The 11,174-nt window shown below is 44.1% G+C and overlaps 1 protein-coding gene across 2 annotated transcripts in view; it reads right to left on the bottom strand.

Moving 5' to 3' along the window:
* Window positions 1–3,070: 3,070 nt before the first annotated feature.
* ABLIM1 (actin binding LIM protein 1) overlaps window positions 3,071–11,174 on the bottom strand; it is a 142,686-nt gene continuing 134,582 nt past the window's right edge. For both annotated transcript variants that reach the window (XM_066190881.1, XM_066190879.1), the window contains 2 exons: window positions 10,487–10,567; window positions 3,071–9,250 (listed from right to left, as the gene is read on the bottom strand). In XM_066190881.1, coding sequence (XP_066046978.1) covers window positions 9,137–9,250; window positions 10,487–10,567 — 195 coding nt within the window. In that variant the 3' untranslated portion in view covers window positions 3,071–9,136. The remainder of the gene's footprint in view (window positions 9,251–10,486; window positions 10,568–11,174) is intronic.

Raw genomic sequence — 11,174 nt, 5'->3', positions numbered from 1 at the left:
GCACAGACCATGCAGCTCTCAGGGTCTGCACCTGCCTTCCTCTGCCAGCAGAACAGCCATCTCCTCCAGAAGGTGCACCTTGAAGGTGGGATTTAGTCCACCCCCTTCCTTCCCTCTTTCATGCTGGGGCAACAGCTGAAACACCCATGAATTTGCACAAATATCTGACTCCTCGAAGGTCTTGAAGACAGTTCCTTCTGTCCTTCTAAACTGACAGCCACAGAAGGTGTGGTGGTACTGCTGGAATTGAAGGGACAAAGAGAATGCCACCAGCTGCCCTCTCTGCCATGGACTTGAGACAGATTTCCTGACACACAGAGTGCAGGATCACTGGCAGTTTATTGTGCTCTGCTTTTTCTTCAGACACCACTCTCCACTTGTGCCCACCCCGTTTTTCATGCCCAGCACAATTATTTTGGGAAGCTAACTCAAAGCAGGGAACTGACTCAGTTTAAAAAGATTTAAAAAACCCCCAACAACGCCGTGCAATGAAATAAAAAGTAAAAAAATGTTTTTTTAAGCAGGATCAGTTCCCGAATGTCACTGAGAGTGACCCCACAAGCAGTCATGCTGACATATCTGACGGCAGGAAAAAGCTGTGGGGGCGTGGGAATACCTTAAGCTGGCTGAACAGCCACCCAGTGCTTTGTCTTATGAAATCCCAGCCTGAGGAGAGGCTGTGCTCTGCTGTTTTCCTGCTTCCCCTCTCTTCCTTTCCCCCCAAACCCTTGGGCCCCCATCACTGCCATGGCTACATCCAGCCTGGGATGCACATTTTAATCTGCAGTGTGTATATAAAAGAGCTGGAAGCAGTGGCTGTCTGAGACCCACCTGACCTTTGGATGTACAGCAAACTTCCTGTTCCAGGGCTGCCGGCTCTTTAATCTCCCAGCCTTTAAAAAATAAAAGTGAGCCTATGTGAAAAAATGCTTTGTAATGGGAACTCCTGGAACAACTTCTCTCTCTTGCCCTCTGACTGAGCCATAGAAAACACTAAATATCTCTCCCAAGAGTCCTTTTCAACAATAGAAAAATGTCAGGCAAAACTGAAGTTTCATTTCCCAGCCTTGGACTCCGCAGCAGACAGGCACAAAAGCTAAAGAAAAAATAAAACAGCAAAGGGAAAAAACTCCGCTCCTATTAACTCAGAGTTTGGACAGATTTTTGGTGGAGAATAAGCTTCTTTTGGTGGGGAGCAAGACACACTTGGGAACTGGGTCTCTCTTCTTGCAGGAGGAAGTGGTCTTGGGCTATACTTGACAGCAAATTAGCATTGACATTTGACTTGTTTTGATCTGACTTATTTACAATGGTATTATCTGTGTATTTTTTACATGCTGTGAAGATTCCCATTGCCAGATGCCTCGGGATGGCTGTAGGATGCAGAGCATTCCACAGTCATTACTCAGGGGTCATAAACTTCACATTACTTGTGGGGAGGAGGGGAGCAGGGGGAAATGGGCTAACAATTAAAAAAAAAAAAAAGAAAGAAAAAGCAATCCTAGACTTGGATTTCAGTGGGCTTGTGTATTTAACTGGAGAGAAATTAAAAATGTGCTTAGGCAGGCTGGCACTGTCACACCGTGGGGCTGATGACTGGAACGGTTCCTTGTGAATTTGCTCTGCACAGAGAAGTGCAGTCAGGGATAATTTTCCCAGTGCTCTGATCTGGGGGAGGCTGTAATGGAGCAACTGCTCCATAACTCTGCCAGGTCCATGATCCCCAGCAGGGGATTGCTGCTTGGGATCTCCAGAGCTTGGGCTGGCAGGACACGTCCCAGGGCTGGCACTGCACTGTAGCTGTGTTACAGGAAGGAAGCTGACTGCCAGCTGGTGGACTTTCAAGAGACAAGAGTGACTCAAAAGGGAGACTTTGGGGTTTGAGTTTTTTCTATGTTTGGGAAACTTTCAAGAGAAGTTCCAAGGCCAAATCATAGACTTAACACTTGCGGTTTTTTAAGCAGGTACTTCATGCACAGACCTTCCTTGCTTCCTAAAGGAATGAAGATGCCCAGGGAGGTTAACAGGAGATGCCCAGAGATGCAGTCCAAAGAAAGGACACCTCTAACTGCCACCAGGTTGTTTTTCTGGATTTGTTCAGACAGAAGTTTTTCTTGTGCAAGTCACAGCACAGCAAAAATCCAGGCATGGCCTGGGAAGTGAATAGGGCAGATGTGAACCCTGCTAAAGCGTAACTTCACAGTGGTATGGAATTCCCCAGCTGTTGCTCTCCAAGCAGGAACCTGAGTCCTCATTTCATCTGAGACTCAGTCATTAAACACTCTCAACACAGCACATTGATGTAAAACCCTGGGAAAGTTTTACCTTGGTCACAAGAGAGAACCTGTGTGGCATATCAAGGTAGGGCAAGGGTGGGGGAGTCTCAGAGGGTTGAGGAGTGGGAGAGAAGATGGAGAACCTGATATCTGCAGGGCACAGATCCTGGTGTTGCAGGGGCTTTCTGGAGGCTCAAGGACTGTGCAGGGTTTGTGCTCCACTGCATCCTCGGGGGTGCTGCGTGCTGAATTCTGCTGCCACGATGGTCTGCTGAACTCCACGTGTTCAGCTCATTATGGGTGTGATAAACATCCAATTTCCTTGGCATCATCCCCCACCTTCCACACCCACACCAAGGCTAGGCAGGTTTAAACTCCAGATGACAAAGCCAACACCTAAGTTAAAATATAAAACATTTTCAAGATGGGAACTAGCACTTTAGCTGAATTTGCGAAGATCAAGAAAGGAAACCATTTAGCCTTTGAAGCTGACACAACAGCATGGTCTGTTTGACCTTGCTGGTGTCTCAGGCCATTTTAAACCACAACTGACAACAAAACTAACACTTCTATGTGGTTTGCATGAATACCTGTTTCTAGTGGCTTAGCTACAAGAAGCCCTGTGGAAATTTTCAAACCTGTAACTGTCAGCTGTCTTGATCTGATCACTCAGATCTCACCTCTCTGAGTGCTCTCTTCTTGAGAGCACATTCTATTTTGTAAGAGAACTTTGTTGTAACTCTGCAAAATGAAAAAGAAAAACCAAAATAAATGAGGCAACATGAATCCAGAAATTAAGAATAAAGCTCCAAACTTTATTCATTGACTTGAGTACAACAGTGATGCAGATTACAGTGGCACAGGAGTGCAATATGTGCTGTTTGCAGTATGACAGTGGAAACACTAATTGTACAGAACAGCAACCCAGCTCAACTTCTCATTATGCATACAAGCAGACTTACTGTACAGACAAGACACTGATTCACTTTTACAGAGACTCAGAAAAAGAGACAGATGAATGGAAAACACAGGGACACCTCCCCAAAACGCTGGTTTGTAACATGTGGAGGGAGGAAAAAAAAGAAAAACAAAATAATAAAAAAATCCTATTGCCAAAATCTACTGATTTAAAGGAAAGTATACCTTTAAAAAATTAGTTTCAGTTTCCAAAGCTTAAAAAAAGCCCAAAGCTGTAAGGCCCCCTTACAGGAAGAGTTGTCCACAATGACCAAGCCTCACTGCTTGGACAGGGCTGCTCTGGGAGTGACACACCGAGCTCCTCGCTGTGGGCACACACAGCAGCCAGAAGCTTCCCTGGCTCCAGGGCTGCAGTGCCACTGAGAGGCTCCACTGCTGCCAGTGCGTTTTCATCTGGGCCGAAGTGCATTCTGAAGGTGTTCAGTGACAAAAGCCCAGGCAAGTGTCCAGTGGGACCTGTCAAAGCATCCTAAGGGAGCTAGAGACTCAGCCTGGTAAGGCACCGCTGGGATTCCCATAGCTGCTGAAATGCTGCATTTCCTAATGCCCAGGGGCAAGGTCCTGTGGGCCTCAGCTCTGCCAGCCCTGGGAGCAACACTTGTTCTGACTGTGGTGATCTGACAGAACAGGTCACTGTTTGCCTTCATCATCTCTTTTTTACCTCAAAAGAAGGACCACAGTGCACATGGAAGTATTACCTCTTCACAAAGATGAGCATTTTTGAGCAACTCATTAGCAGAAATCTATTTCCCTGTTAGAAGCCCTTTGGGCAACAAATAATTTATTTTGCATACAGGCAAACAACATTAATGGCCAATTACATTCCCACTTCCTGCACTGATGCTTACATTAAAATTAGTAACACTTCTGCCAAATGTGGGCACCACGTAGCTCCTGCCAGCAGCGTTGTCTGACTGGAAACTCGGTATCTTTGCATTGTGATGGATTTTTTTGTTGTTGTTTCTTATTTTATTAAGCACAAAAAGGGTGTGTGGGAGAAATCACAAGGCAGAACTCACCAGCCAGAACAATGCTGCAGCCCACAGTGATAGGAGTGTTTCTACACTAAGGGAAAAAGGTGCATTGTGCTACTGTCACAGTGCTCAGGAGCTCTCTCCAGCTCTTCATTTTGCAGCAATGGGGTAAAAATGTACCACATATTGTCAAGACCAGCCCTTGCTAAACATCTACCCTGAAGACTGTGCTGGACTCTAGTGTGGGTGTGTTGACAGGGCCGCAAAGTTGGACAGGGCACAAACCAGACTGTGACCTGGGGAGAACTGAATGGGGAAGGGGGCAGTGGAGACAAGCCCTAAGCATCCCTCTGGCATGGAAAGAGGAGTGGCATTTTGGACAGATTAGTTTAATTCTTGTTTCCTGCAAGTGTTTTATTGCATTGTCATTATCACTGACTGGTGCTCCTCACTGCTGTAGGTAACATTCAGGATGTGGACATCCTCCTTCACAAACACATTCCAGAGGAAAGCAATGAATCATGGAGTGAGAGAAAGGGTGGTTTTCATTTGTCTGCCCTATGAGGCTGTGGTCCAAATATGCCAACATCTCCTCCTAAGTCAGGAGGAGCCAAGATAAATCATTCCCATAAGAGTTTAGGATATGTTCATATTTTTACCCTTCTGGGGCCTAATTTTCCTGTTGCTTGTTCTAACAGCTTCATACCATGGATTTCAGTGTGGGTGCTCACATGCTATGAACTCCAAACTTGACTTCCCCACAGTTTGAAACAGGTACTACAGGCTCATGCCAGTGTTTTCCTCTAATCCTGCCAAGCATCACCCTGGCAAGCCCTGGAGATATCAAGCCTATGCCAGCCCTCCTCCTTCCCAGACCTTAACCCTTCTGTGTCCATCAGTATTACCCTGCCAGGAGACACAGGGATTGTGGAAAGGGATTCACTTCAAAACGTGTCTAACTTCAGTGTAGCAAACTTTTACAAAAGAGGCTGCTGCTGATGAACTCCCTTGAACAGCAGGGTATCTGAACTACATGGCTGAGAAAGGATTTCCCAACTGCTACAGGAAAAGGGCAGCAGGCACTTCAGTGCCTGGCCCACAGACTTGGGACTACAGGACTTTGTGAGGAGAGATGACACCTGTCTTGACAGAAGTCAAAACACTACTGGAGCCACAGAGATGTCTTATCCCACATAAAGCTATCGAGTTCTCCCAGCCTAACCTTTCACAGCACACTGCAGTACATCCACAACACACCACAATCCACATCTAATGAGCTCCAAATGGGGAGGGTGTGTGCCACATGTGCACCTGTGCTCAAGGATCTGCATCTCTACATAATCCCGTGTGTACTTAATCCCATGTGTACACGTGGGGTTATTCTGCAATGCTTTGACTGGGCCTTGCTCTTACATCACTCCTAAAGCAGGAAAGGAGAAAAAAGAAGATAAAAGCAATCAGTTGTCAGTCCTCTTGGTAATGACATTCTGTTGACACCATTGATGGGATGGGACTTTATCAGAAGCTCAAACGCTTTGCAGGAGACAGGAGAACACAAGCATGCACTTAAGGCATATTCATAGAATCACAGAATTATTTGGGTTGGAAGGGACCTTTAAAGACCGTCCAGTCCAACTCCTGATATGTCCCAAGGGAATATCAAAGAGGGGAATTACTAAGAACTACTACTCAATGGATACCAGAAGAATGATTAATTGCTTACAAAGAAAATTTTCCCTGGGGCTACATTTTGTTTTCATTAGGTGGGAAGACCAGACAAAGGAACAGAAAATATTGCAGTGACAATCACTAAGAGCCCACTGCAGAAATCCTCCCTCCTCATGGCTGGCTGCAGCGTGGGTTTTGTGGACAGATGATCTCTTGGGTGTGTCTGTGTGTAGGTGGGGGAAAATTAACTGTAGGCATGAAACTGAAGCACAGAAAACCCTTCATGTTCTCAGTCAGGAATAAAGCAGTAGTAAGTGTAGTGTAGAGGGCTGTGAACTGACTGACTGCTCCACACCAGTGAGATGGGAGCCAGCAGCGGCCCAAAAATCCAGTCAGAGATGAGTTGTTTCTGCAACATCTAAGCTAGCTTCTCTTCATTCCTTCCCAAGCTTAAGATGCAGTTTTAAATTCTCACTTGATGAGGCAGATCCAAATTACCATGCCATTCTTCACAGGCTAACAGGCTGAGTTCTTTTTTTTTTCCTTCTTTTTTTTTTCCTTTTTCTTTTTTTTTTCTTTTTCTTTTTTTTTTTTTTTTTTTTTTTTTTTTTGCATAGGAGGGAGAGGTAAGAAAACAACCTGGCTTAGTAATTTCTGAAACGACTGGGTAGTGTGTTCATATGTACTGTGAGAAGTTCAGTAGTAACCTAGAGACGGGGACAGAAAAATGCAGACTGGCAGCTCACATCCTTGAGAGAGCAACTCTTCAGGTCTAAAAGTGGTCAAGGCGACTTGAACTAAAAGACCTGTAATGGCTCAAGAGTTTGAGTGTCTGTAGGATTTGGGATGACTAAATGTGGAGAATTTTAATAATTTAAATGCATTAAAACTCAAATGTTTGTCTCAAAGTTAAGCCACACCTCGCAGGTGACCAAACACTGAATTTCTGAGACCCCAGCATTGACAAAGTCTGTGAGTGTAAAACACTGCTGTTCTTTCACTGTATGGATTTGGTTTCAGCAGTCACTCAAAAATGCATTTCAACCTGCCCGAGCCCCTGACACTCCCATTTACTTCTCAGTGCTCCTCTACTGAAAAAGAAGGTGAAACATGGCACCCTGATCCCTGCTGCAACCTGGGTGCCACCCAGAGAGCTCACTCACAGGTCTGTGTGTCAGTGTCCCCAGGGACTTCTGTTCAGTGGGGATGATCCAGATCCTTGGTGGCACGTTCTCCAGCCTCAGACCCTCAGACCCACATTCCCTTAGCTCTAGGGACATGCAGCAGGTGCTGAGCCCTGGAATCTGTCTCTCCCCTACTGAATCTTCGTCTCAGATTTTATCAAAGGAACCACAGTGATCTGTCACAACGGGACTTCCTAAACCAGCAAAGAAGAGGCAGGGTTTGGGCTGTCCTGCACAGTTCATGGTGAAATGTCGTTTGGTGATACAGAGAACTCAACACAGTGATACTGAATCTCAGAACTACACGGGACTGTTTCCTCTTCCTGACTTCCAGATTTTAACACCAATGTCTCATGTAACAGAAAATACAAAGGTTCTGATGTCTCCAGTGCCTGAAGTTTCTGCATTAAAAAGGAAACCTTGATATTCTTTGACAGACACAGAACCTCAATGACCCTCTCCCATCAGGAGACAGGCTCATTAGTGCAGTTATGCATTGGCAGTTAAGCACCAAGGAAGAGAAAAAGCTGACCTGGCAGCCACAATGCATCCATTCAATTACTTTGGTGCTCATGTCCTCCTCTGTATAGGACTTGCCCAGAAGCAGTTAAGGTATATACAGGCAGTTTTTCAAGCTGCAGCATATTGGAAGAAGACTGAAAGCAATAAGGAGTTCAATGCAGCTCAGAAACTGTCTTGCATGATTACTCTGTCTTCAAAAACCAAGTCAGGCACAAAGGGAAATAAAAATAACCAAGGCTGGAGCTTTGATGCTTCAAGAGAGGGGGAAGAAAAAAAAAAAAAAAAAAAAGTCTGTGCCCTCTTTTCCAAGCACAAGTGAAAACCTACATTAACTAAAATGAGTGCTTGGCCCCATGCACTGTGCCATATTGACAACAGCTACTGCAGTTTAATCAAAAAGCTTCTATTGGCAGAGCTTGGCACCTCGATGGTACCAAACATTCCTCCCTAAGAGGGATGAATTTGCATGTTAGCTTGCAGAGAACCATCCTCCCTGCCATTGTAAAATCCTACAACTCCACTGCAGCCTGATGAGCTGTACTAGTAATTACTAGCAGGGAGTTCGTCCTGAAATCTCTGGGTGCAAACCAGGGCACACTTAAAATAGCATTTTCTCACTCTGTCACTCCCACCTCCATCCACCCACCTCCTGGAGTAAATTACAAGAAAACTGACTCTTCTCCATCATTCCCATTACTTAAGTGATCTCAAAATTATTCAAAGGACTGGTTAAGCTCCAGCCTTATCAATTCAAGCAGAAAGTGTGGAAGAGAGGAGACTGACAACACACACACAGCAATTCACTTCTTATATCCTAGCAAATATTTACAAGGAATCCATTTTCCAGAAATTCAAGTGGTGTGCCCTCCAAGTGAGCAGAGTGCCCACCACCACCGACTGTGTTACACGAAGAAGACACTGTGTCAAAAGAGTGCCAAGTTAGAAACAGTTGGGTGAAAGACTCAGTGTGACCATGTGGATAAGTTCCAAGGGGCTTCTCCTTCACTACAGACCTACCTATGTCCCTCTCCATATATACACACATATGTACACACGTACACACACACAGAGATAGATGGAGAGATATAAATACATGTGCGCACACAGGCAAACACGCATACATATATATATATATATTTATATATGTATATATTCTCTTCCAGTTCTTGGAGTGGTTACAACTACTTTAGTCTACAAGGCATCCTAAGGGCACTTCCTGGCTCTAGCAATAAAGTCCATCGTATTGTGGAGAGAAGTAAAGGGAATATCATTGAGGGAGAAGACCAGAACAGTTTTCTATGTCGTATAATATCAGGTAACAGGTTAACACCTCTGAAAACTATCATTGCTGTTTCTGAGCCCAGGTATTTTCTCCCTGCATTCCAGGAGGGCAAATATTCATCTTGTTCAACTGCAGAGGTGCCACCATGTTGATTTTCCCTTTTTGGTGGATAAGTAGTTGCTTCCAAACAGTTTGGACTGTGTGATTACAATATTCTACGCATCATTTGTGGTTGGTTTGTTTAAAGTGAGATTAAAAGAGTTTTGCTTTTTTCTTCATGTCGTTGCGTCTCCAGAGAGGTAACTTGTCAAACTCCTGTATCGTCATGCCAAATATTTCTTGAAAAACTTCAGGTGCTAAGTGACGCTTTAAAAAAAAAAAAAAAAAAAAAAAAAAGGAGGGAATAAAAAAAGGAGAAAAGGCAGTGGTCAGTCAAAGCCAAAAAGAGACAACAGGAGGCTGGAGTGCCTTAGGGAGTTCATGTCGCTGTGTAAGAGCCATTGCTGGAAAAAACACTGCTTTGGCAATAGGCAAATCCAAGTCCTCATGGACTTGGGTGCCCAAGGAACCCATCAGGGAACTATTTCATTTGCTGAATAAGGAAGAGACAGAGAAATGATTGGTCTGAAGCTGTCCAACAAGCAGTGACAGACCAGAGAACAGGACCAGCTCCTGCACACCCCTGTCCCAGGCTTCAGCAAGTCACCTCAGCTTATGGAAACCCAACAAACACTGGGTTTTTAGGAGTGCTCTGCAGAGGGGCTGCAGCTTGACATGCTCAGAGTTCTGAGAAGGAAGATGTCTGGCCAGGCTAACTGTTCAGCACACTTCTCTGCTGCTAAGGAAACACTTCTTGGTGCTGTCCTGTGCACAAGTTACTTTTTGTTCAGCCACTCTACAGTGCACTGGATGGGGAAAATGTCTCCCTGTGGCACTAACATAACACAGCACTGAATTCTGATTAGTGACCACATATCTAATAATAAAAGTGGGCACAAACCCAAATTGTTACCCATATTATCCACATTTTTGTGGCTCCTTCATTTCATCTCCACAGAAGATAAACTGACTACAAACATTTCACTGGGCTGCTTAAGTCTTCCTAATCCACAAAGTTGTAAACTATATTTGTTTGTTGGCAGAGATTTAGATCCTCGTAGTTTTGGATATCAGCCAGTCTTCTAAGTAAGTCACAGGACTCACGATGACTTAAAGAAAGCTAGACTTTTGATCCTCAAGGATGGCTATCACTGACTCTTAGCTAAGAGATGGTCCAAGATCAAACAAAGTATTGCTACATTCCAATATGGACCTTAGGAAACTTGTGCAATTTTGGGCTCTTAGGAATTCTACAAGTATATAACGAAAGGCCTGAAAACATAAGGGGACTGGGAGAAGCTCAGTCTATGAGCAGGGAGACAGAGATGTGGGAGATTGTTTGAGGAGATGCAGCTGCTTCCTCCCAATGTCTGATTCCTCTTTCCCTGATTAGTGCTGAGAAATCTTCCCACATTTCTCAGGACCCATATTTCAGTGTGTCAGCTTTCACAAACAACAAACAACTTTAGCAGGAAAGAGCATTTAGGAACTTGCTTCTCTTACCTCCAGCCTGGTTCTGTCTACATCTTTTAGTATTTTATTTCGCCCTCTGTTGGTCACCATGAGTATTTCATATGGAAAAATCTGTTAACAACGTATAAAAAGGGGGAAAAGAGATATTTATATTTATAGTCTAAAGCAGACAGAACAAAATGTGTCTCATTTTCATAAACACACAAATATTTGTTTTCTTTTTCAAAGCAAATATCAGTTGGTGGGTTGGTTCTTTTCCTTATCCTTTTTTTTCCTGAAGTTGTATAGAAAACAAGCTGATCTGGACAGAGCCAGAACTTGTTTAGCAGTGAACAACCTCATATTGTAAAGCCACAATTTTTATGGTGTATATAACACATCAGCTGGCTTTGGTCGGGCAGAGTCCTTTCTAGGCAATATATTCCCTCATCCATCAATGTATAAATTTATTAAGGTAATTGCTTTTGTCACTCATTGGTTTAACTAATGCTTGCCAGGGTGTGGACAGCCCTAAGGACACACAGTGACTGGGCTTTAAAAACGTGAAAGTATATTAAAAAAGCAGCATCTCTGAATAAGCAAGATATTAATTTAGAGGGGGGGGGGCTGCATTCAGTAAAGTCCATCACATGGTTTTCCTTGCCTTTTTGGATAGTTAAAGAATTTAAACAGCTGATAGAAACAGTGCTGCTTGGAAAGGATTTCAGAAAATACTAAA

This window comes from Chamaea fasciata, unplaced genomic scaffold, assembly GCF_029207755.1.
Source record: "Chamaea fasciata isolate MVZ Bird 193981 ecotype frontalis unplaced genomic scaffold, bChaFas1.0.hap1 SCAF_9, whole genome shotgun sequence".
In the NCBI taxonomy this organism is placed as follows: Eukaryota; Metazoa; Chordata; class Aves; order Passeriformes; family Sylviidae; genus Chamaea; species Chamaea fasciata.
This window is presented reverse-complemented; position numbering and strand designations above follow the sequence as displayed.